General features: G+C 41.3%; 4 protein-coding genes and 1 long non-coding RNA gene across 5 annotated transcripts; 3 read left to right on the top strand and 2 right to left on the bottom strand.

The window, feature by feature from the left end:
• The first annotated feature begins 2997 nt into the window (after positions 1-2997).
• LOC116928297 (lachesin) lies at positions 2998-13110 on the top strand. The gene is made up of 9 exons (XM_032935375.2): positions 2998-3473; positions 9534-9658; positions 9718-9925; positions 10434-10628; positions 10734-10880; positions 11637-11939; positions 12013-12090; positions 12551-12739; positions 12866-13110. The coding sequence occupies exons 1-9, from the start codon at positions 3392-3394 to the stop codon at positions 12949-12951; spliced, it is 1413 nt and encodes a 470-aa protein (XP_032791266.2). The 5' UTR covers positions 2998-3391; the 3' UTR covers positions 12952-13110.
• On the bottom strand, positions 12460-12999 carry LOC116928338. The gene is made up of 3 exons (XR_004397150.2): positions 12879-12999; positions 12770-12800; positions 12460-12700 (listed from the first exon to the last, which is right to left on the bottom strand). It is a non-coding gene; the product is annotated as an uncharacterized LOC116928338 (long non-coding RNA).
• A 119-nt stretch (positions 13111-13229) lies between the features above and the next one.
• LOC116928325 (lariat debranching enzyme B) lies at positions 13230-16793 on the bottom strand. Its single transcript, XM_032935404.2, has 8 exons — positions 16418-16793; positions 16069-16360; positions 15911-16011; positions 15660-15846; positions 15430-15578; positions 14904-15373; positions 14085-14270; positions 13230-14017 (listed from the first exon to the last, which is right to left on the bottom strand). The coding sequence occupies exons 1-8, from the start codon at positions 16612-16614 to the stop codon at positions 13335-13337; spliced, it is 2265 nt and encodes a 754-aa protein (XP_032791295.2). The 5' UTR covers positions 16615-16793; the 3' UTR covers positions 13230-13334.
• Positions 16794-16993: 200 nt separating this feature from the next.
• Positions 16994-18580, top strand: LOC116928310 (U2 small nuclear ribonucleoprotein A'). The gene is made up of 7 exons (XM_032935390.2): positions 16994-17232; positions 17411-17451; positions 17515-17621; positions 17688-17916; positions 17977-18091; positions 18182-18334; positions 18408-18580. The coding sequence occupies exons 1-7, from the start codon at positions 17151-17153 to the stop codon at positions 18449-18451; spliced, it is 771 nt and encodes a 256-aa protein (XP_032791281.2). The 5' UTR covers positions 16994-17150; the 3' UTR covers positions 18452-18580.
• Positions 18581-19356: 776 nt separating this feature from the next.
• Positions 19357-24686, top strand: LOC116928279 (vinculin). Its single transcript, XM_032935348.2, has 12 exons — positions 19357-19610; positions 20702-20809; positions 20874-21019; positions 21092-21432; positions 21494-22101; positions 22164-22300; positions 22365-22495; positions 22558-23085; positions 23149-23328; positions 23386-23507; positions 23569-23808; positions 23890-24686. Exons 1-12 carry the CDS (start codon positions 19554-19556, stop codon positions 24145-24147), a joined length of 2856 nt encoding a protein of 951 aa, XP_032791239.2. The 5' UTR covers positions 19357-19553; the 3' UTR covers positions 24148-24686.
• The last annotated feature ends 505 nt before the right edge of the window (positions 24687-25191 follow it).

Here is a 25191-nt window from a genome sequence, read left to right as displayed (position 1 = left end):
GTCGCTCTGATTTCGTGACATAATTACATTTTTATTCATTTTTTTTTTCAAATTTAGAAACCATAACAATCGTCACACAGATTGCCTTCGAAAATCGTTCCGAAAAAACGTGAATTTGTTCCACACACCAGCCGTGGGTAATATTGCAAGACATTGAACGCTATTAATCATCCACGTTTGAAAACTTCCCGCCCGTCCCTTTAAATTGTAATTTTCTTTTTTTTTCTTTTGTCGCCTTGTTTTTATACACGTCGACGGATCGCAATAATCGAATTTTTGCATATAGCAGCCAGCCATAATGGCTCGATAGATATAAAGTTTAGCCTTTGCTTTCATATAAACATGACGTGTTAGAATATAGTACGTCACCTCGTACACACACACACATGATAGGCTCTTAAAAGGTCCTGCACTTCTGCACTAACAAAAAGAATGGCCTAATATTTCTTTTTCTTTTTTCGCCTCCATTCCCAATGTTATGGCTAGATTACACACACCGCTACTCGCTTGGAGAGACGCTACGGAGTAGTAGGCTTATACACGTACCTAATACCTTTCTCTTTCAAACTAAAAAAAGAAAAAAAAAGAGAATTTCATCTGTCTCACCGTTCGTCCATTCACTATTTTATGATGGTCCTTATATATCCTCCTCCTATTTTTCCCCCCACTTATTTCTTTATTCCGCGTTGCGGTGATCCAGCGCATACAACGACCAGTTTCGATGGATACCAATCGATTCGGTACAGTCCCCACGTTTTTTTTTTTTATCCGCACAGCGATCTGTCGTATTGTCGATGGCAAAAATAAAATAAAACAACAATAGACAAAAGTATAGAAAGATGTTCTTCATCTCTTTTCTGGCCGACTTTTCTTAATAATCCAACCTGTATATATATATTCTTAGAGCCTTTCTTTATATATTTCTCGCACTCCTAGGTAACGGGAGGCGAAAAAAAAACAAACATTCGTTTATGTCACACGTTTTCATTGAGTTTGTTCTATCTCTCATAATTAAAAGTGCACCGAAACGAGAGTTATGCACTTTTTGTTTCGTATATGCGTATAACACCACCTACATCCCGCCGACCAGTTGTGATTTCTTATTGATGATATCGAAAACAACCAAAAAAAAGGTTTTGTGTGTGTTTTTCCCTCGCCCTTTAGATGTGTGTAGACGTTAGAAACTTTGACTTTTCGCTATATACAACCCAAACAGCTAACAGATCGTTCGATTCGGTGGCCTAGTGGCACGACGTCGTGCGGATGAAACGGTGAAATCAAAAGTGTGTGTATCTATACATTCGATGGCTGAGTATGATACCAGTATATATCTAGTTGTATTTTCTCGACGAAACGAGTATAAGAAGAACATTCTGAAGAGAATCAGTTTGGTGATGAGCAAAGAAACAATACGTCAACACTTATTTCCCCTATTCGTGTATTTATTATAGAACACATGGGCCGAAAACAAAAAATAAAATATGCTTTTTAAACGAGCGTAAAAAGAATGGCCGTCAGCGAGTGAGTTGGCACGGCAAGGAAGAAAATATTTACTGCAAAGTAAGTGAGACAGAGAGACACACAAAGAGATATATCGTATACTATACACAAGTCGTTCCGTGATGTAGAAGAAAAGAAGAAAAAAAAGGATATTTTTATTATTATTATTATTTTTTTTTAAACAAAAATAGAAAGAAGGCGAAAAGAAAAGGGGAACAGGACAGAAGGTTCGACTTGCAAAATGAAGACAAACGACGATAAGATCCGGCGGCTTTGATCAATCCCCCCCACCCAACCCCAAAAGCTCAGCAACCTGGTTCTTCGTTGAAAAGCTAAACAAGCGACAGTCTATATGTATACGTAGCACGCTATATAACATCCGGCCGAAAAAAAAAAAATAAAAAAGAGGATAAGAAAAGGGTAGGGGAAAAGGACATGGCTACGAAAAACTTTTCTATCTTCTCCGCTAAATTTTGCTGATGTTTCGTTCAAAACACATCAATCAGCCATCATCCAAAAATATCTTCAGTTGCAACAGACGATTGTTACCTCCTCCTCCTCCTACATGCTGTGCGTAGGCTTTAGCATGGGGTCACATCAAGGTGATCAACGCTGAAATGTAATATAGGCAAAAGAAGCAACTCTTTAGGTGTATCTACGTATTAAATGAATGATGTGTGTTATTTTCGAGTATAGCTTGTATATAACAGAACCAGGAAAACGACACGGAGACGCTGGGCTGCAGACGATGATGATAAAGCACGATGTAAGATTTCTTTTTTCTTTTTTTGGTAAGAATATAAAGAGCTCTAAACAGCAGGCAAAGGCTTGACAATAGCTTTGTCTTGGTCGCTTGCTTTCTATTGGGCCTTCTTATAGTGCCGGGTCATCTTAAAATACGATCGAATTCAACCTGGCCCGACACACTAAAATCCCTCATGCTTAACATTTTTAGAGGGATTTCAAAAGTATATTAATAAACTCTTACTAATAAAAAAATAAAACAAAACAATAACAAATGATTCGATTTTCTTTTCTTCTTTTATGTGGACTCCTGCACCCACGGCTAGTCAAAAGCGAACTGAAGAAAAAATATAAAAACCTTTCGCTAATCAGCTGTCGATCGGCTTTGGAAGTCTTGATGATGTGAAGTCGGATTTCCGTCCCAATAAAAAAGAGAGATCGCTATATATATATACTTCTTTGAGCATCCCTTATATATATTTTCTGTTGTCGGCTTTCACAGAATTGTCGGCTCCATTGCGCCGTAGTCGAAAGAAAAACTCTTGAGCGAACCTATTGAAACTGATCAGATGGTTCTAATTAGCGCGTGTTTCCACTTCAATTTGGGGATTGAGGGAGGAGCTGATTCAAGAACTGAATGATCGCAGTCTATGTGCGCGCGCGCGCATTTCACACACAAAAAATCAAGAAGGGGCGAAACAAATACGTCGCATCTCGATGGAGAGTTACGTTTGTGCGTGCGTGTATGTTGTGTGCCATACGGCTATAGGATCGGGAGAGTAGTGGGTGGTATTGGATGAAAGTGATAGTGGGGAGGTTGATGGAAAAGCAGAACGTCAACGGCTGCGAACGTGTCAGTTGACTCACCACGATCCTCAACTAAAGATCGACCACAAAGAGAGCTGGGCCTTTTGAATTTTTGAAGCCCAAAGTTCTTGTTTGCATAGAGAAATTCCACTTTGAAATTCACGTTGACCGCCATGAACGTTCATTTCGCTAAAGGAAGAGTCGCCGTGTTCCAGTTGCCAGATATCTGTTGCGCTGCGGCTAGTTGAATCGATGAGACTATTTTAAATTGACCTTTTCTTCGTTATCTCAAATTAATCTTTCATCGAAAGAGTGAAAGAAGACAAGACGAGAAATTAGCATGGCATTGCTCCGCTCTGTGCGTCAATTGATTCTCTTCTTCTTCTTCTCCGTGCCCGTCGCTGTGTCGGATGCGTCCACAGGTGAGTGTCTTCCGTTCGTTCATTTTCGCGATAAAATGAGTCATTAAAAATTACTCTCAAAGTTGAGTGCAAGACTATATCGCCGTCTTTGTTCTCGTATCATCGAGTTTCAGCTCCGTGTAATTAACGTGGCACGAAAAGGTGACGAAAAGTGGTCGAGGAACCGCCAAGAATGTGAGAGGCGGGAGTTTTTTGAAGTTTGCTGTATCTCCCCCATATTTTGGCGCTTCCTTGTTATGACCGGTTGAGCAGCCGAGATCGCGTGTGTGTACATACATCTAAGCTACTTAGACGATCACGAATGGGGACGAGGTATACGTGCGGGAGCAAAGAAACGGGAGCGAGAGCGGAAGTAAGAGATTAAGAACGCACGCATTAACTCGTCGGCTGTCAATTATAGAAGAGACCACGATCGTTTGCCGGTTTGTTCATCCGTCGTGAGTCTTGAGTGGTCCCCATATTTTATTCAGTACGCGAAATTAGGTAACAAAAGGAAAGGGAAAGATGCCGCCTCTACATCGGGGAACAGATGGACATTTTTATGCGCCAGTCACGCAGATTATTGAACGTTGAATTCCAGCTGGCGGTATATTCATCTCTCATTTTATACCGGCATTTTTCGTGCTCCTTTTTTTCTTGCCTTTGGACACACCATTAACCTTTACGTCTTTAACATTCTAAGCGCAACTGTATAGGATGTCCAGCTTCAATTAAACTGATTTTCTTCATTTATTTCCATTTGAATAATTGAATCGCAGTTCCGGTTCATCATCTCAGACCAGGCAAAATTGAAACAAGTGAACGAATTTTTGTTAAAATTCTGACAATGTTTATCGTTTATTTGTCAGACTCACACGATGTCACATTGAACTCTTTCTCGAACCTTTTTTATTCCTCTACACGTGTGTCTGTTCAGAAAGGAAGAGCCCGATCGGAATATACAAGATGAAAGACGAAGGCTTCTCTTTGAACCGCGGTACCATTTCTTTTCTATCCGCATATTGAGATCCATTGCGATGTCACTATATCACGCCCCCCAGGCGCTGTATGGGACGTTGTTTGCATTTGTAAGGTCTGGTCAGCACTTCTATCAGAATACGTCGATGCAAAACTAAGCGGACAGGGGAAGAACTAACGTTGTAGGTGGGCGGAGTTGATTTTATTCGGATTCCTCCGATCCACTCCTCTTGACGTGTCCCTTATGCTCTTTAGCCTATAGAGATGAATAGGTTACATAATCCCATCTCGATTTGCTCCCGCCTTCCAAAAAATTCCAGTTCTTATTTTGGGGCGTATAGTGCCCAACACGCAAGAAGTTCTCGGTCAAGTTATATGCTTTTCACTTTTGATCTGACTGCTGACGTGCCATGACCTGAGCATGTCAGTCAGTTAAATATTTGTAAAAACACACCGGGCACACACTACGATTGCGTGTCGATGTAAAAAAAGGCGACGTGGTTCCGTATACCTTTTTCCAACATTTCCCTGCGCCATTAAATTGTTTGTCATGTTTTTTTTTTTCTTCGTTAATGCAATTTCAAATAACATCAGACAACATGACCCTATAGGTCCCCCCCCCCCTATCGGGACAATATTGTTCCCAGGCCTGTTATTGTTGCCTGAAAGGAGAAGAAAGAGAGAGGCTTTGGCATCAGGGGGGGAAAAGATTGAGCAGTGCGATAGCGAAGCACTTTCTCTTTGATGTGTTTGTAACATTCAACGCATAGATGATTGGTTGAAGAACTATCGCGTTTTACTATGTATACTACCATGGTAGAAGGTTGAAATTCTGATTGACAGGAGGGGAGCAGAAAGCGTTCAACGAGATTCACATCACCTTGGCAACACTCTTCGAAATCAGTTTATGCCACATGAAAATGAAAAAAAAATAAAACATACAAGAGGCCTTAGAACTTTATGCGCTTTTGTGGTTGGGGCTACTGACCTTTTAGCGGCTAACTGAATAACGGCCGAATCTATAGTCAACAATGTTGTATTTGGTGTGTGTGTTCCGCTTCGGTGGTAAATAGCCGTTTAATATTTGGTTTTCGGTGTTTTGGACGTAAGCTGAATTGATAAATATACTGTATACAAACGCAGAATGTGATATAAGGCTTCAGTTCGGTGCCTATGTGTATAATGGGTGACTAACTCGATTAAGCCAACTACCGCTTCGATTGAAGCTACAAAATAGGAGGGCATAAAAACTATGCTACTAAGCGCGGAACATCAACGATATTATAGCCGTCGATTTTGAATATTAAAGCGGGAAACCCTTGTTGTGTCAACTGTTTTTCCTACTATTTTGTCTGTATATCAACCAATTAGGGATAGAACGCCTAGTCGTCAAATGCGACCCACTTTATAAATACCCAATCCGTGTACAAGTGCCGATGATGTTTCATCCGATGAGAACAAAACTCTTGAGAGGGGGGGTCACGGAACACGCAAGCGGAAAAACAGAACAAAAGACTTACACAAAGTAGCTTGTGTGTGTGTGTGTGTCAGCGATAAACATGGGCCTATAACACACACACAGCGGCAAAAGAAAAAAATATATCGTCGTGTCCCGAACGCAACGAAACACGAGGAAAGCCATCGTACATGTAGAGACACAATCAGATCTTAGTTTGTAGTGCGCCATCGTAAGGGCCTCGCGAAACAAGCGGTGCAGGTTTTCCCTTTTAAATAATAACAGACATCAGCTAGACGAGACACAAAAGAATCCTCGAGTTGGAATCGCTTGCGCTGTCTCTTTGATGCTGAAGAGTCCGATAGACAAAAGCTTTTTTTCAAATCGCAACACATTGGCTTTTTTTATTCTTTGATTCGTGCGTTATATCCGCGCTCATTTCTATGATGCTTTTCGGTTGCAAATCGATTAAACGGAATTCTCGTTTATACACACACGGGGGGGTTATATACACGGTGTGTTTATTCAAGTCGTGCTGTAATACGTGTATGTTAGAAGCATAACGAGTGGGGGAGGGGGGGAGGCTATTATTCTCGTCTCATTCAACAAAAAGATAATGAAAGCCACTTTGATCTGTTCAAGTGATGAATTTCAAAGACAAAAGCGGATGTCGAAGCAAAATGATTGGCGTTAGACGATATGTAGGAAGCTCATCGCATATGAATTTCTCTTCTTCCGTTTGTTTACTTCCGGCTATTTCATTGTACGACAAGCCAATCCAAATTTTTCGGGCGTTTTCATCTTACCCTAATTTTGTTCTTTGTGTTTCTCAAGTTAGTTTCATCGCTTATTTAAATGCAACGAAAGGTCGCAACCCTTGTCTATGGGGTTATGTATCTTATAGATATCCAGGCAACCCTGTTCCAATGCTTCCTCACTATATTATCAAAAATGTATTAGCAAAAAAACAAACACAGAAAGATTGAAAGAAGAATAAAAACAACTCTTATATAAACAACACGGGTCAAACTATATGGCGGAAGGCCCTCAATTCGGAAGAATATAATAAATGAGTAGATAACATGAAGAGAGAGAGTAGAGGTATACCTGCCGCAGAGGTAGAACGTGCGACAGATAATCAAAAGTCTGATACAGTTTCCACGCTCTGTCTGTTCATCGTGCATTATGAATCAAACCATTAGCAGTATATATAGCGAGCAAAACATGTAAGCTGAGAGCTCGTGCCAATATAGAAACCCCACGTCCCACTCTGGTCCAGTAATCGTGTCATCAAAGAAACATTCGGGTCAAACCACCTCGATGCGGACGCGGTTATTGCCCATTCCCGTTGTCCCGGCCCACTAGAAGCGCCTAGTGTTTTCCTTCTTTCTTTTTTCCCCCCGATCCGATAATATCGCATCGTTCGATCTCGTCGGAGACATTTGAGTGACAGTGCGTGACGTCAAACACGCATCGTGAAGGGGATGCAGGTGAGGCTATATAGTGTAGAATAAAAGATCTAACCCGAAAAAAAAGGAAGTAAAACCAGGAAAACAGGGACAAATAAAAGCCCACACGAAAAATCAAAATGAATACACAGTGAACTGAGCACCAACTAGAGACTAGGAAAGCAATAGCTCTTTCTTTCTTCCTTATAAAACAGCTATATAACCCTCTCTCCGTGTAAAGATGTAGGCAACCTATAAATCTTGATGCGCATTGATGAGTTGGGAATAGGTTTTCTTTCACCCATTTTGTTTTTTGTTTTTTTTTCCCTCTCCTATAACCTTACATCCCCGTGTTGTTCCAATGTCTTCCTTTTGCTTTTACTTACTTTTTTTGGGGGGTTTTTTATACGACCGAGAGCGCGAGGATATTGCTCGACTGGCCGGTGTCTCCGCGGCTATCCCGCGTGAGCTCGCTGGGGTTGTAAAAATAAAGAGGCTAAGGGTCGCAAGTCGTCGTTGACAGCAGAACCCACGTAACAAATCCCTCAGACCGCCATACTCCCCCCAAGGCTCGTGACACAGACCCCCCACAAAAAGAAAAAGGAAGTTACACTTGACGTAGATGAGAAGGGACAACGACATCGGTGGGGTCTGCTATAAAAAGTCCCACTTTTTTGTTTAAATTCCTTGACCAAAGAAAAAAACAAAACAAAAAAGGACATTTTCAACCTGAATTGAATAGCACAGAAAAATTCAATCGAGTTTGCGAGCCGGTACGAAGGTAGATACGTAACTTGATTTCATTATAACGTCGAGTCTGATCACGCTATAGAGGTCGGCCGGTGGAAATAACTAGCCGGGAATCAGAATGTATGTTTAGTTATAGTTTCAAAAGCTATTAAGCCTAGACAAGTCCACTATATAGGCTTGCGTCCTCGTCAGCGCTCTTGCATGCCGCGTGCAAACTAGAAGCGCGTAGAATACACCGACTTCGCGCATAAGTCGCTAGCCCAGGCCAACCTTAATTGACAGCATCCGAGGAGGTCCGGCCAAAAAGCTTTTGTTACATCCAATCAAGCGCTATCCTGTATATACTTTTAGCTATGTAAACATGCACACGCACCAGTATCGCGCTATATTGTCTACATAAGCAAAAAGATAAAGCTTAAGGGTTTGTTATGCCATCTGCTGTTTCGTGTTTGGGGTTGTATATAGCACCGGACTAATGATATTATAGGCACACGCGAACCAGCAAAGAAGAAATGTGCGGAAAATCTTCTGGCGATCAGTGACGACACTGCAAAGATCGACCACTGTGTGTGTGTGTGTGTTTACGTAGTTTTCCCTCTATATACGTTTGCTAAATTAGCCGCAGACCTGTCAACCTCTCTCTCCTTTTACTTCTGTATGTAAGAGACTAATACGATGTGCGCTCTCCTCTTTTTGCAATGGAAAAGAAAGAAGGGGGGAATAAAAAGGATTAGGAAACGGCGCAAACATGTTTATGTACATGCTCACTTTGCTTTCAGGATGGTCTATAGATTAGACTTGCTTGTTAAGTGAGGAGCTGCATAGACAAAAAGCGCTAATGGTGTAGAATATATAGAGAAAGACAGAACGAGCAACGTAATCCCCGTTTTCAAAGCTCTGGATGTTGTATTTTTTAAATCTTGTGTTTGCATTTGGCTCTATCGAGTACGTAGACGTTTGTTATTATTTATAGCCGTTCGCAAATCTATTGCAAATGTCATCCTATTAAAGAGGGGGCATATTCTGGAGGTAGCCGTCCTTTTTCTTCGTTGATGCTGTTATTATTTTAGACTATCTATCACGGCCATTTGGTTATAATCTTTGAACATGAACGACAGTTTGCATATATACATGTACGGCTCAACTCGATGAATTTGAACGATTCATTTGAACTCCCCGATCTCTAAGCGTATTTATGTAAATGTCATAACCAATATACAAATTTGACGATAATTATTCCCTCAGATCTTTAACCTGTGTTTGCTGCGTGTATTTTACAGAAGTAGTTCCGATGGGATCTCGTTAAGAATAATCTGTTCACTTTTGCTGACAGTCGTGTGATGAGATGAATCTTATTGTCTCTGAAAAAGAAACGACATGAATCCACTTTCTTCTTTAAACAACTGACAATCGATTCGTTTTTTTGATTGAATTTTCATAATGATATAGCGTTGGCAGCCCAGCACACAGCACTCCCGCGAGTTTCGTTCGCTGAACCAGTACCGAACGTGACGGTGGCTGTTGGACGCGACGCTGCGCTCAGTTGCGTCGTTGACAATTTGGGAAGTCATCGGGTGAGTTACGTGCAATCGTTTGACAATCGAATCATTTATAATCCCATCGTTTTTCAAAGGTGGCATGGGTCCATTTGGATCGCCAAATGATTCTGACTATTCATCGTCAAGTTGTGGCTCGTATTGGTCGCTTCAGCGTTTCGTACGATCATCAACGCACTTGGCATTTGCATATCCGCGGAGTCCAGCAAGAAGACGCCGGACGTTACATGTGTCAAGTTAATTCGGAGCCGATGATCAGTCAAGTGGGACACGTTCACGTTGTCGGTAAGTAGCAGCAACTAAACAGCGGCCTAAACGTTAGCCACAGTTCAACTCACGCAATGATTGTTGTTTGGATTTGTCCGAATTACTAATAGCAAAATCGTACTTCTATTTTCTGTTCCGACGAATTGCTCGGCAATTATGCATGCGTACAGCGACTAATCCCAACGTCTTGCCCACCCCAGCGTATAAGTTGATTCATTTGTATTAGTGCACACATAGCACAAAGCTTAATCGAAAAGCTGGAATTAGATTTGCTATTACGCGCTGATGTTGGCAAATGGTCCATGTGCAAACCTTCTCGTTAAGTTGATGAACAATCAAACAGCCATCACGAATTAATCGAGACCGTCAGTCAAACGGCGTTTGCGGGATATCCTGTTTGTTCGTTTTATCCGTTACTTCCTGCACACACGTAGCACTCTCTGCGGGCGAAAGAAAGAAAACAAAAAAGTATCAACCAGAACAAACTCGTGACTGACATGTGATCATATTCTTATGCGATTTATAGTTCCGCCATCGGTGATCGATGAGGATAGCTCACCGTCGCAACTGTCTGTCAGAGAGAACGTCCGCATTTCGCTGCTCTGTCGTGGCCGTGGCGTGCCTTCACCAAGAGTCAACTGGAAACGAGAAGATGGTCGGCCTCTCATCGAAGGCAAAACCGTTAACCATCAAACTGAAACCGGGTCGACTAAACGTGGAGGTTCGTTTGATGCAAACTCTCCTTTTGTTCATGTTTCTTTGTTGGTTGTGGTTATCAATAGATGGAAAGCCTTTTTCACTTGAAAATTGGTTAATTGTATCGCAGATTTAGCTGGTCGCATGATCATCGCACAGGACGGCGAGGAGATGATCTTCTCTAAAATCAGCCGGACGGATTCCGGAGCTTATTTGTGCATCGCCAGCAACGGGGTGCCACCAAGCGTCAGCAAGCGCATTACCCTTGACGTCGAATGTAAGTTTCCTTTTCCACTATAATTAGTAGCTTATTATTATTTTAAAAAAGTAAGAAATAAAAATATCAAAGGATAGCAAACCGTGTTATTGAAAACTCGGTTTAGGCTACATCGTAGGCCGCTAGATGGGGAAGTATATATGTTAGATTAACTGTATAGCTTCGGAATATTTTCTCTTTGATCACGCGAGATCCCTATTGCCGTGCCAGTCGTCACACACACATACACAGACAAAATACGAAGAACCAATTACAATCAGAGCGGAATCAATGAGTGACGCTCTCGAGCCTCGCTGGATTTGTTTGACGAGAAGTCCATCTCTCTTTGGTCGTCCCTCCACCTCGACCTTCTACACATCCGTGACGGGCCTTTGAAGTCGTCAATCGCTCCAAGATATGCATTTCTACCCTCTTTTAAAATATATGTTCTTGGCGTTCGTGTGCTATTAATCACGCTGTTGGTGCACTCCATCTTGGCATCGGGAGCGTTACCTTTTGTATTCCAGTTTTGATTCCTTTACATCAAGGTTTTGTGCCTCTGCTAGTACCAATTAGTCTAAGACGACGGCAACTGCATCCATTTTCAATCAAACCAAACGATTTCCCGCACGCACGACGGCCCGGCTGTTTTTAATATTTCCAGAACTATAATATAATGTGTACTTTAAACGGTGCATTTGTTACATGCGTCACTAACTGTTACATTTAAATGTACAATTTAAAAAAACATTTTGTTTATTATTTATTAACGATTAGTTGAACCGATGATGTTCGTACCTCATCAACTGCTCGGCTCACCTCTCGGTGGCACGCTCATACTCGAGTGTCTAACTGAGGCTCATCCGCGACCCATCACCTTTTGGACTCGCACGGATGCCAATAACGTCAATGGTATCATGCTGCTGCCATCCAAACGGCTCAGAATCGACACTTTACACGTTGGCTATCAGACCCAGATGAGACTGCACATTCACCAGGTAGAGCCGCAAGATATCGGACATTACAAATGTGTTTCTAAAAACTCGTTGGGCGAAGCTGAGGGATCCATTCGAGTCTACGGTATGCACTAGAAAACCAAAACTTTGTTTGGAAGATCAAAATTTCATGTTTCTGATGTTGTTACACGTCGTAGAAATGCTGTCAACTCCACCTCCATCCAAACAAATTGATGGCCGGCTGACATCGGTGACGACGTCAACCTTCCCTCCAGGTATACTACATTTTGCATATATTTAGCTATCGCAGAACGCCTACAAATTCCAAAAACTTATGAAACGGGTAGTCGTGTCGTTTGGCTGTCAACTTCCTTATTCGTCATTTGAATATTTGATGATATTCATGTTTTACGTGATGTTTCTCGGCCCGTGATGTGTTCCATTGCGAACACACCCAAGGGCAAGATTCATTATTTAAAGAAGACGCACTGTTTGTAATATAAATCTGCCTGTACTCAAAGTCAATCGCAGACTAGCAAATTCACTAGCTCATAGACTTACAGAATAAATAAGCGGGTTAGTGTAAAATATTTAATGAACTTCATGTGGGCCAGGAGGGAGAGTGGACTGAAAAAAAAAGAAGCTACGCCGAGGTAGATTTTATTTGAAAAGGCAAACAAAGTTGCAAGAATCGATCACTCTAGAGGAATTTTCTAACATGATTGGATGTTACAGCTGGGGCGATCCCTTCGGCGGTGAACGACGGGGATCGACGGCCTGGAAGCAACGGCAGCTCCGATGAATTCACCGAGAGTGACAGGAAAGGAAAAGCAACACACGAAAGTGTTCTAGGTGATCAAACGATTACTTACGAGAAGAATGCCGCTAAAAAGTATAACGGTGTCGTCAATTCCCGATCAAACGGTAAATGCATCGAAGTTTTTATTGAATTACCTGTTCTAACAAGTAACACTACTAAAAATTACTATGCCAATAGGTTTGGGGAGCGAAAGAAAAATATTCATTTATTATGTGTTTATGTCATTTCAGGTTCTCCAAGTACCTCAACTATGTGGTTGATGCCATCGCTGGTTATCTGCATCGTCTGGTCTTCATTTTTCATAATGTTTAGATGAAAACAATTCCCCAGCATTTCCCTTAATGCAATTTGGTTGTTTCGCAAACCTACTGAAACAAAAATCACCCTGCTTTTAACCTCAAATAATTATTCAATCGTTCTGTATAAATACATTTGGCTTCAATACAAAAAAAATAAATATTATTAACCCCCAGCACCGTTGAAGTTATGTACAAATTAGATGTAACATTTATTATTTCTTATTTATGCTCGAGTTGCGACATAAAGGATGGAAAGGCGAACCGAGTAGTGAAATTCCTGATCGAACGTCAAACGGATCTTTCAAAGTGTTTATTTCATAACAATACCAGTTCTACTGTGAACGAAACAGCCTCACTGAAAACAGATAGAAATTTACATCACGAGTTAATTAAGACTAAATTATTTATGCTTGATATTCTGTTCCAAAGCTTTCTTGTTCGCATCTCCGCCCCACAGCATGGCGAAAACTTGTCGCTCGTTTAACAATGACTCTTCATAAGGCACTGCCCGAGCTGTGGCCACAATTTGTTTCAATGCGTGTACGATTTGTGGTGCGTGGCCAAGTTTGGGCTGCAACCACTGTTTTGCTTCTTCTACAGCTTCGGTTAATTCGCTAGATTTTGTGATGCCATTGGCGAGACCCAAAGCTACTGCTTCCGGTGCAGCTATTTGACGTGAGGTAAGAAGCAGTTCCAGCGCCCGATGCTGGCCCAACAGTTGGACTAAGCGAGTACCACCTCCCCATCCAGTGACGACACCCATTCGACCTTGAACAAAACCGATTTCGCCTTTTTCCGTGAATAAGCGAAAGTCACAAGCTGTCGCTAGTTCTGCTCCTCCACCGAGAGCTTTGCCTTGAATCAGGGCTACCGATATTAAAGGCAGTTGATGAAGGCGAGTAAGAGTGTTGTGCATTAAAGTGGACATTTTGTACCCTTCGTCAGGATTGGATATTTGGCGAACGGTATTTAAATCTCCCCCAGAACAAAATGTTTCTCCAACCGAATGCAAAATTATTCCTTTGCCACTTTTCCAGTCCTCTAATTCATTCACAGCATTCCAGAGGTTAACCATCATACTACCTAAAAATGCACCATTTGAAAAGTAAATACATCAATTAGTATCAATTGTTTAAAAAAATGTAAGTACCACTTAGAGCATTTCGCCTTTCCGGGTGATTGATTTTGATAACAGCAACTCCACTCTTATCATCTTTAGTCAATTCTACCTTCCCTCCTTCAAATTTTGAGAACTGATCACAAATCACACTGACAGAGGTATCCGGACCTGCGTAATGATTCACCCATCGCCGATTTTCGTTAAAACTCATGATTTCTGAAGTGGAATTCTTCAAAAGACGTGTAATTGGGGCGGTAGCCGAAATACAACGTAAGGACATTGGGACTGTTAAAGTCTGCAGAGAAACAGCTTTGTATATAATTTTTTCTTTAACAATTTGCACCTTACTATGGTGCCTCTCTAAAACGATAGGAGTAGTATACAAACACGGTAAAGAAAATTATGTTTACAGTGAAATAATCCTGAACATTTACGGCACATTCAAGCAGGATTCCAGGAGAATTTTCCAGGTTTGTTTTGGTTGCCCATGCTGCCCTCCTTGGACAGTGTTAGGTACCGAAATGTGTGTTGAGCAATGGCCCTCTCTGAACCACTGAGAAAGGCAATGCAATGCCGTCTCCATCATAACCTTCTAACGTGAAATGTGAAAACCAGAAAACTTCCATTAGCTAAAAGACCTAAATGGAGGCAGCAGCATTAATCTAGAATCCCCCAAAAAAGAACAGTAGGAAAAACTGTTTTTGCTGAAGCATCTTTTATTGAAAAACACCGTGACTATGTGAAATAGCTACGTGGAGCTTTCCTGGTCCATGTAAAGCTCTTGGTTACGCCGCTTAAATTTTTTTATTGTACTAGGTAGGTCTTCTCCGGTTACGTCCTCGCTTGCACTGTCCATGTTTATCGTTTCAGTCACTGGTCCCTTTTCCGTGAGTAAAGGCTCTTCATCGAGCGTTTCATTCTGAGGTTGTGGTAAACTCATTTTACTTCTCTTCTGCGGTTTCGTGTCAACAAAGAAGAGATCATTGCTTTCATGGCATGCTGACTCTTCAGACTGATCACCAAGCTGTTCTTCTTCATCGTCATCTTCTAGTGCTATTTCGTCTGGGTTAACGACAGGTGCGGAAAGCATAATGGGTTTCCCAATTAACTTTTCCAGCGGATCGTCGATGCCAAGTTTTTCGCAAAATTCTGTTGTTTGGGGATTCAACTGTGCTTCAGCCTGTCGTGCATTTCTGTTGTAATTGGGTCTTGGTTTAAATGGCTCCGCTGTCTGCAAAAAATTTGAGGGAATTTTGTAATCGCCGTTAAAGATCGTTTTGACTTCTTCGATTTCTTCTTCGCTTGGATAAAATTCCCATCTGATAAAATAGTAATGTCAATATCGAAAAGATAAGAATGATAAATGTTCTGCAACCTCTCTGTGGAACCAGGACCTCCGCTGGGCATGTATTGGGTAGTAGGACGAACACTCAGCAAATGGTTTGTTGATCGAAGAATTGCCAACCAATGCGGATCATAAGACAGTTCCAAACCTTGGTTTGAATCATGCGGAACTTCTATTAACTTTAAAAAATCTGAATATGAATTCTGGTTGGCTTTAACGCGATAAAGAAGTATGTATGATTCTATAAATTTTCATCTTACTTCAAGATACTGACGCCTGGGAAGACATTTGTCGAGAGCTAGAAAATTAGTTGATTGCCTTTCATTGTGTTGCACTGTCGCAGCGAATCTACAATGAAGGTGGGCTGCAAACCAATATTTTGGTTTTAGTTCATGAAGCAAACTTTCGCCAGCCTGGCTTCCTAAAACGTTGTTGGCGATTTCATCACTGGAAAACCAAAGTGTTGTTATAACAAATTGACTGTGAAAAAAACTTGTATAAAATTTCTAACCGAAAGAATGGCTTCCAGTGCAGAAGCTCCCTTGTGTCTGCATAATTATAGATACCACGGGGCCAATCATGTGAAATGAAAATGTCAATTGCTTCTTTTAACTGAAATGTAGAGAATGTTTAGGTGAAGATTATATTAGACAATTCAAGCTTTTTCACCTGTTTCAGTCTAAATACTTCAAGACTGCGAACATGATAAGCAGATCTCATAGTGCCACTTGTGTAGGGAGGCTTTTCAAAATGCCCTTTCAAATAATCATGCCCCTTAAAGATGCCTGATAAACCTGCTATTCTAATACCACCAAACTTGACAACACCAGCATAGCCAAGGTAATAGATATTGGGGGCAACCCAACCACCATATGCAAGTTCTTGAAGATAATTTGATGCTTCATGATTTCCACCAATAAAAAGAGTTAAGATGGGAGCTTTCACTTCTCCACTATAGTACCTGTTTAAAAATAAAAACATTCAATAATTCATAATATGGTATGTGCTAAAAATTTACTTATAGAATGTACAGATGTGACGGAACTTATCCGGTACCGCCATACATTGTAAATCGCTTTCATTTCGAACGGCTTGAAAATCTCCGCAACATATTAGTAAATCAACTTTGACGTTTCTTTGCCTTGACAAATTTTCTACAGAACGGTAAATTTGATCGAGTTCACCATGGGCACATCCTTCAATAGCAATAATCATTTCTTATTCAAATAAACGACCAGATTGCGGATTTTTCACGTTTGGTTCCCGTTTCACTATCTATTAATTGATTTTCACTATTACTGGGAAATCAAGCCACAATATAATGATGGAAACATAAATGAAATTTGTTTTGAAGTTGTAATGGAGCACGCCGGGTCCCCGAGATCTAGTGTCAAGAAAAGAAAACAAATTTTGACTGTGGTAAGTTTCTGATTAAATTTTAAACAATTTTTACGCATTACTAATAAAAGCTTTCATTTTTCAAAAAATCTGTGTTTTAGAAATATAATACTTATTTATCATTGTTTATTTAATTGATTTGTTTTTATATTTATATTTTCTTGATCGACAAAATATGTTTGTAAGATATTGCAACCTTGCGCATGGCGTCGCCTACGAAATTTGTCAACCTTACAAACGTGCAGAACAATATTGCTAGACGTTTTAATAATTGAAGTTTTGTTACAAATTTTCACCAAGTTTTCAATAGTAATAAAGTGTAAAAGAAGGTGTATTAAAAGAACAACAAGAAAATGGTAAAGCTGACAGCTGAGGTGATTCACTTGAGCCACCAGTACACAAATGCCATCAAAGAACGAGAACTAGACTTGAGAGGTATGCAACCGACGTTCCATGTAGACTTTATTGACGTTAATTAAAACCGCAATGATAATGTAGTGATTGCTTTAAAAAGCTGTTTGTTTTAATCGTACAAGTGTGGTTCTTTTTCTGTTTTTAATTTAAAGATGCTTTTTTGAAATTGTGGTGTTAAAACATTTTCAAACAATTTCAGGTTACAAGATTCCAGTAATTGAAAACCTTGGAGCCACTTTAGTAAGTGACTTGCTAAAATAGAAGAAATGTTTAATACTTTATGAATTTTATTTTATTTTTTAGGATCAGTTTGATACAATAGATTTCTCTGATAATGACATTAGGAAACTGGATGGATTTCCATTACTGAGACGCATCAAAAGCCTCCTTCTTAACAATAATAGAATCTTGTATGTAATCACAGTTCCATTCCAATTTGTAACTTTTACATTAAAACCAGATATTTAAATTTATAGACGTATTGCAGAAGGACTAGGTGAAGTCATTCCAAACCTTGAAACCATAGTCCTGACAAACAATCATATACAAGAATTGGGGGACCTAGATCCACTGGCAGAATTTTCTAAATTAACCTATCTGAGTTTATTAAGCAACCCTGTAGCCAACAAGCAACATTATCGATCTTATGTGATAAACAAGTTGCCAAGTCTTAGAGTGTTGGATTTCCGTAAAGTAAAACTAAAGGTAACAACTTTGAACCTATTTCAAAAAGCCATTATCGTTACCTATTATACCTGCCTGAAGGAAAGAGAAGCAGCGCGAGATTTATTTAAATCGAAGAAAGGAAAAGTATTGGCAAAAGAAATTGCACAGAAAAGCAAGTTTCTTTCGGCTGAAATGGGAAATAAGGCTCCGATAGGTAATTCTACATTTTAAAAAACCAAAGAAAAACCAAACAAGATACCTGGTACCTAATTATATCTATCATTGTAATATTATTTAAATCAAGGTGGGGCATCTGCCGAAGAAGCTCGCGCAATCCGAGAAGCCGTTGCTAATGCATCCACCCTGGAAGAAGTTGAACGCCTCAACCAAATGTTAAGAGCAGGTGTCGTTCCTGGAAAAGCCACAAAAAGTCCCAGCAAAAACGGAAATTCAAATGGTGAAAAGAAAATCTTATTTTTCAAAAATTATTTCTGCATTCATTTTTTTAAATATGTGAGTACTTCTTACAGGGGAAGACATGGAGGAAGAGGAAGATGAACCCATGGAGAACTGACAATGCCATAACGGGTAAATGACTTTGTATCAAGCTGTTAATGTGAATGTGGTACTACACTTTGATAATAAAAATATCGCTATCCTTAAGTAAAAATAAGGTAGCAGAAGGGTGTTTTGAAGATCACAATTTGTATGTGCAAGTGATTGCGTTGTCATAGTTGAAAGACCGAGAAGCGATTTAATTCTGGTCATTTAACAGACGTCGTTTTCGCTCAAGGAACCCAGTCCTCCACATATAGGGTGTGTGCCATACTTGTTTAGCCTACACGTAGAAGACGGTGGTTCATCGCCCAATTGCGGAATGAGTCATGCATAAGAAGGCGGATGCGCGGGTGTATGTTATTTTCAGCTGGATACGGCGGGTTGAAAGGAGATTGAAAACTGTAGGGACTAGCTAATTAAGAACGTTTCGTGGTTTTTCATTAACGAGCGTGCCCGTGCGTAAGTTTCGTTGTTTTGAGTAAAATTTTGGCTCCAACTACTGTTTCCCTGCTAAAACATCAGAAATATCGTTAACTGTGACCGCCGTAGTAATGTGGTAATGGCCACTAAGGTTTGAGGATTGCAGCTGTGTAGAGATATCGAAATATCTGCTCAAATATCACATTGGATGACTAATCTACGAAATCCAGATAAATAATCTTAAAAGTTGCCCAACGCGAGAGAAAAAAATTGTAACCTAAACAAGGTTACACGTTGAACTAGATTTTACTACAAATGAAACAGAAAATATTTAACGGAATATAGCCTATGGGTATTTTGTTTCTTTTTAAGAAATGCTGGCTTACGACTAACGTCGCTACAACTTTTCGAACGAGTCGAGTTTTAAGCCTTTTCGACAGGGGAATGGGAGGGGCTTATGTTGGTCGTCTGCTAGTCGTTTACGAAGCTTTATTCCGAGAGACTTAACACGGTACGGTTGAGAAAGCTGAACAATCAGTGGTGTTTCATTCGTGGCTTGAGAAAGACACGAAGCAAGTGCCTGTGTTTCACCAAACAAGAGATTTCAAAATCTAGCCAGATATAACATACGTGGTCTTACGTGTGGGTTAGTTGGGAACTGTTTTCACTGCAGACGACGCCTCGACCATCAACCGAAAATGCCTGTTTTTCACACGAAAACTATCGAAAGTATTCTCGAGCCAGTGGCCTCCCAGGTAATTGAACTCAGAAGAAAAGTCATTGACTGGCTTATTTTTCTTTTTCTATATAACATCTTGGCAACCAGACATGTTCATGTCTTTCAATTTTCACGCTATTATCTTTTTATCTATCATATGCTTGTAAGTTTTCTATTTGTTTTCCTTCGTCGCTAACCTCTGGCCTTCTCAATGAGTCCACCCGAAGAAGAAAAAAAAACTATTTTTACTCGCCAGTTCTACAAGAAAAGAGGCGTCGAACCTCCGGCTATATTTAAAACACTCGGGGTCGGTTTCGACCGTCTCTAAGAAAGTAGTCGGAGAAACAGTGAGCGACAGAAGCATGGCGGCAATCGTTGATTCGAGTTTAAAGCGAAAATTCCCCTATGTTCTACAGAAAACTTGGCCCATTTGACCATCAACACATCATTTCCCTTTTGGTTGTGATGACCAACAGTTTTAGGGCGTTGTCTCTCATAACCTTCTCACATGGAACGTGAAGAGATGTAGCAGAATGTTGTCGGTTCAGTGGAGAGTTTTCGGGCGGATGAAGTGGAGCCCCACACGATATGACCATATATGGTCAAGGTCGACTCGCTCCTCTGTTGTTATGATGAAAAGGTAGCCTTTAACTCACCTAAAGACCACAACCGTGTGGTTTTGTCATCGTGCATTCGTTCTTTCTGTCTTTTGAATCTCACGCAACATGTCTCGAAACAGGCAGAAGACATACGATCTTTATGCCAGCCGATTTCGTCAGATTATCAACATAGATTGCCGTTGCCAAGTGGACCTCTTTCCTACGCCCTTTCCTCAGTCTCCCATTAAGTCATAAAGATATGCACATGGGGGCTGTGTACATGAAGAAAATACTAAGTAAAAAAAAAAACCTTGAAGCGATTAGGTGTCGGCTCATTGAAACAGGCTGGCTAGAGAAACCTTCTATGGCGATGACGAATGTTGTCCCAAACTACTACTATAAGTGGTTCCGCCCTTTCAGTTCGATGTAACTTCGATTGGTATTGTGTTTTCACGCATTTCAATCAGTAGCAAAAGGCGTAATTCTTGAAAGTGGTTTTAAAAATAATTTTCTGTTTCTTGATTGACAGGTTGAACGACTTGTTATTCTACATGAAGAGGCGGAAGATGGCAATGCCATGCCAGATTTGGAGCGGCCTGTGCACGCTGTGTCGGTTGCCGTCACCAATCTCGTTAAGGTTTGCGTAGTTTTTGGCCTCCCAAGGATAAATACCGTGAAATCGAACGCTTGTCTATATACAGGTTGGCAAAGAGACCATCCACAGCAGCGATGACGCCATTCTTAAGCAGGATATGCCTGCATCATTACACCGGGTGGAGGGTGCCTCTAGATTGTTGGAGGAAGCTTCCTCCATGCTGAAGGCCGATCCGTATTCGGGACCTGCTAGGTACGCTGTTTACTATATAATAATGCAGCCTTTTCGTGAAATTTCACGCAAAAATGTATTTTATCGAAACAGGAAGAAATTAATTGAAGGATCTCGTGGAATCCTGCAGGGCACGTCATCACTGTTGCTTTGCTTCGATGAGTCGGAAGTTCGCAAAATCATCCGCGAATGCAAAAAAGTGTTGGATTACTTAGCAGTTGCTGAAGTCATTGAAAGCATAGATGATTTGGTCCAATTCGTCAAAGACGTGAGCCCGTGTCTCACACGTGTTTCGCGTGAGGTTGATGCCCGTCAAAAGGAACTGACACACCAAGTCCACCGTGACATTCTCATCCGGTCGCTGGAACAAGTCAAGACTCTGGCTCCTATTCTTATTTGCTCCATGAAAATTTTCATCCAAATTGTCTCGCAAGGTATAAATCATAGAAGGAATTCGAATAAGAATCACAGTAATAGCGTCATCTATCGTTTTAGGTGGTAAAGGTAATGAAGAAGCAGCGGAGAACCGGAACTACCTAGCCGGTCGTATGACGGATGAAATCAATGAGATTATCCGTGTTCTGCAGTTGACCACATACGATGAAGACGAGTGGGATGCCGATCAGTTGACTGCTATGAAGCGGGCCTGCAATGCCTTGGAAAGCAAGCTTCAAACCGCCATTGACTGGCTAGAGGACCCTCACGCTCGCGGTGGCGGAATCGGTGAGAAATCCATCCGCCAGATCATCGAACTGGCAGAGAAAGTGGCTGAGCACTCCCTTCCCGACGACCAAAAAGCCTTGCGCAAGCTTTGCTCCGAGTTGACGTCATTAACTGACGCTCTGGTTGAATTGCGTGGTGACGGACAAGGTGCCACTCCTCAGGCGGAAGGCTTAGCCCGAAGCATCCGCCACAAACTGGGAGAATTGAACAATTTGGTCCAAACGGCTGTGGCAAATGCAGAGAAGTATGGAATCCAGCAACCTGCTCACACAGTAGCTGGACGATTGGAGCAAGCTCGTCGTTGGTTGGCCAACCCAAGCGTCGATGATCGTGGATTGGGACAACAGGCCATTGCGTTGATTGTTGAAGAAGGAAGAAAGGTAGCAAAAGTTTTACTTCTAAAACCCTCATCACTTGTGTAATACATAACGAAAACTTGTAGGTTGCGCAAGGACTGCAAGGTGAACAACGTGCGGAAATTCTGGCCCTCTGCAATCAAGTTGATTCGCTGTCTCGTCAGCTTGGGGACCTGTGCCGCTCTGGACAAGGCAATTCACCCCAAGCTCAAGCTGTTGCCAAGTAAAAAAAAAAAAAAACTTATGCTGGTTGCTTTTCAACTTATTCCAGCAATCGTCCTCTTTAGGTTGTTGTCGCAAAAATTGGACGAACTCAAAGATAAGATTCAAGGAGCTTTGGTCGATCGCGTAGTTGAAGATTTTATCGATATCACAACACCATTGAAACAGTTTACCGATGCAGTGTTGGCTCCGGAAGGTATGGATTCCAAAAGTTTTCGCTATTAAAAATTTTTTTGACTCGTTCGCCATATCGTTCAGGAACTCAAAATCGTGAGGAGAATTTCAAAGACAAGGCTGGAGCATTGAAGGGCTTTTCCGCCCGTGCTGCTCAAACGGCTCGTATGGTTGCTGCTGGTGGTAGCAATGGTAACAAAAAACTATCAGAGGCTTTGAATACCTCGGCCGGTCAGGTGGAAAGTCTAACACCACAACTGGTTAACGCTGGTCGAATCCGGATGACCTATCCGGCAAATAAGGCTGCAGATGAGCATTTTGAAAATTTGCGTCGCCAGTACGCCGATGCCATCGCTCGCACTCGCCAGTTGTGCGACGAAGCTATAGATTCGGCCGCTTTTATTCAACAGTCAGAAGAATTGATGCGCCGTTGCACGGCAGAATGCGAAGATGCTATCGGCCGTCAGGAAGCGCAGCGGTTAGTCGACGGCACCTCGCAAATTGCCCGTTTGGCTAATCGTGTGCTGATGGTAGCCAAGCAAGAAGCCGACAACTCAGAGGATCCAAAGTTCATTGGAGAAGTGACTGGTGCTGCAAACCTCCTGCAAGCCAGTATGTCTTCGAATTCCATGTTCTTAAATGTCTAGAGATTTCTGACGCAATTCTGAATTGCAGATGTCACTCCAATGGTTCAGGATGCCAAATCTGTGGCTACTAACATGCGAGATCAAGGTTCAATCAATCAGTGGCGCGACTCGAACAAGAAATTATTGGAATCGGTTGGTAAAGTACGCAAGGCCGTTGCAGGACCTGATCCCATCCCGCCACCTCCGGACGTGTCCTCACTTAGCCTTAGTAAGGAAATATTTTCAGTTAAATGTGTTTGTGTTTAACAAATTTTCCTGGTAACAGATGCACCACCCCGTCCACCATTGCCCGGTGGTGAACATCCACCACCAAGGCCTCCTCCTCCTGAGACTGATGATGAAGATGAAATGTTCCGGCACGCACCCCAAGGAGACCAGCCAATCTTGGTATTACATTTCCCACTCAATGATAGTAACTTGGAACTTGAATGATCTTATGAATCACCAGATGGCTGCTCATGGATTGCATCAAGAAGTTATGCAATGGTCTTCCAGAGATAACGAGATCATCGCCGCCGCAAAAAGGATGGCACTTTTAATGGGTCGTTTGTCTCAACTTGTGCGTGGAGAAGGCGGCAGCAAACGTGATCTGATTGCTTGCGCCAAGGCCATCGCAGAAGCGTCAGAGGAAGTGACACGGCTGGCCAAGGAATTAGCCCGAGAATGCACGGACAAGCGAATGCGCACTGTAAGTCGTTAGCAGAAGTTTTCGCTTAGCCATAAATTGATTTGTCATCTTTGTTTTGTTTGTTTTTTTGTCAATGTCAAGGCATTACTTCAAGTCTGCGAGCGTATCCCGACCATTGGCACTCAGCTGAAAATCCTGTCGACTGTCAAGGCCACAATGCTGGGAGCCCAAGGAACAGAAGAGGACCAGGAGGCAACTGACATGTTGGTTGGTAATGCTCAAAACTTGATGCAGTCAGTTAAGGAAACAGTGCGCGCAGCCGAAGCTGCTTCAATCAAGTTGCGCACAGACGCTGGCATTCGCATGCACTGGATTCGTCGCAACCCCTGGTATCAATAAACCGAAATCAGGTGTTATATTACCCGCAAAAAAAAAAAAAACGTACTGCCATGGGGATCTTTTCGTCATCCACACAATTTATAAAAGTTTATTTCTTTGAATGCTTTTGGCGCAATCATTTTCATTCATCCAACCGCTTTTATTATACATTGTTAATGTGCAATGTCACATAAAAATTCCTCTAACCACTCTTGAACCTATCGTCTTTTGTTGCTCGATTTTTGACGTAATGTGGTGTTCTTTTTATTATCATCAGCCTTGATAGAACTTAAAATCTTCCTGTAAGGGCTCTATTTTCAATAATCTTTTCTTTACGAACATCGAATTAAACTATATTCCTTCCACGTGAGCTGAACCAACATAAACAAAACAAAAACAAAAAGAATTATCAGCCGCCCCTCGGACGTGCCAAACTTCATGAGTGCGACGAGTTTTATTATAACATTATATTATAACATTTTGTAGATCCACTCTTTTTGGAACATGTTCTGCTGTCTTATTATTTTAGCCTCCAAATAATACACTGGGGTTTTAATATCGCTGTGGTCCCAAAGTTGTCTGTACCGGAATCCCGGCACGGTAAATTACACGCGGTAAATTAAATATTTTGTTATCTCGTTAAAATAAAATTTTGGTCTTCCAGAAAATGAGAAACTTCCCATAGACAAACACAACTGTACCATTTACCAGTTTAGCTACTGAAAACTATACAAATGATGGCACAATTAGTACAGTTACAAAAATACTAGTAAAAGTTAAATTACAGTTGTTTATTCTATGTCCATCATTCATTTCTTGATTGAAAAATGGATCATTGTCACGAGTGATAAAAGTAAAACGAGATCACTGAGTAATTTTGAGGCCGGGGTCAAAACCTTCCAGTTGCAAGTACCCGATTATTTGTCAAATATTACAAAATCCACCGTATACCACATTTAACAGCAACTTGTATCCAAGGTACTGGATACATGCATGAATTTTGCACGATCAATAACGCGGACATGTGTATCCTGCCTCCAAACGTGCAGATGCTGGGAACGCGAG

Source organism: Daphnia magna, linkage group LG8 (genome assembly GCF_020631705.1).
Source record: "Daphnia magna isolate NIES linkage group LG8, ASM2063170v1.1, whole genome shotgun sequence".
In the NCBI taxonomy this organism is placed as follows: Eukaryota; Metazoa; Arthropoda; class Branchiopoda; order Diplostraca; family Daphniidae; genus Daphnia; species Daphnia magna.
The sequence above is the reverse complement of the archived record's forward strand: the minus strand, read 5'-3'. Positions and strand labels throughout refer to the sequence as shown.

Excerpts from the sequence above, each read along its gene's own strand:
- LOC116928297 (XM_032935375.2), top strand. The coding sequence starts at position 3,392 with ATGGCATTGCTCCGCTCTGTGCGTCAATTGATTCTCTTCTTCTTCTTC. Across the intron at positions 9,659-9,717 it reads ACAATTTGGGAAGTCATCGG|GTGGCATGGGTCCATTTGGA; the intron begins GTGAGTTACGTG and ends CGTTTTTCAAAG. Across the intron at positions 12,091-12,550 it reads GACGTCAACCTTCCCTCCAG|CTGGGGCGATCCCTTCGGCG; the intron begins GTATACTACATT and ends TGGATGTTACAG.
- LOC116928325 (XM_032935404.2), bottom strand. The coding sequence starts at position 16,614 with ATGATTATTGCTATTGAAGGATGTGCCCATGGTGAACTCGATCAAATT. Across the intron at positions 15,374-15,429 it reads GGTCCTGGTTCCACAGAGAG|ATGGGAATTTTATCCAAGCG; the intron begins GTTGCAGAACAT and ends CTATTTTATCAG. Across the intron at positions 14,018-14,084 it reads AAGGCGAAATGCTCTAAGTG|GTAGTATGATGGTTAACCTC; the intron begins GTACTTACATTT and ends GTGCATTTTTAG.
- LOC116928310 (XM_032935390.2), top strand. The coding sequence starts at position 17,151 with ATGGTAAAGCTGACAGCTGAGGTGATTCACTTGAGCCACCAGTACACA. Across the intron at positions 17,917-17,976 it reads TCCGTAAAGTAAAACTAAAG|GAAAGAGAAGCAGCGCGAGA; the intron begins GTAACAACTTTG and ends ACCTGCCTGAAG. Across the intron at positions 18,335-18,407 it reads CAAAAACGGAAATTCAAATG|GGGAAGACATGGAGGAAGAG; the intron begins GTGAAAAGAAAA and ends TACTTCTTACAG.
- LOC116928279 (XM_032935348.2), top strand. The coding sequence starts at position 19,554 with ATGCCTGTTTTTCACACGAAAACTATCGAAAGTATTCTCGAGCCAGTG. Across the intron at positions 23,329-23,385 it reads CGTGTCCTCACTTAGCCTTA|ATGCACCACCCCGTCCACCA; the intron begins GTAAGGAAATAT and ends TCCTGGTAACAG. Across the intron at positions 23,809-23,889 it reads CGGACAAGCGAATGCGCACT|GCATTACTTCAAGTCTGCGA; the intron begins GTAAGTCGTTAG and ends GTCAATGTCAAG.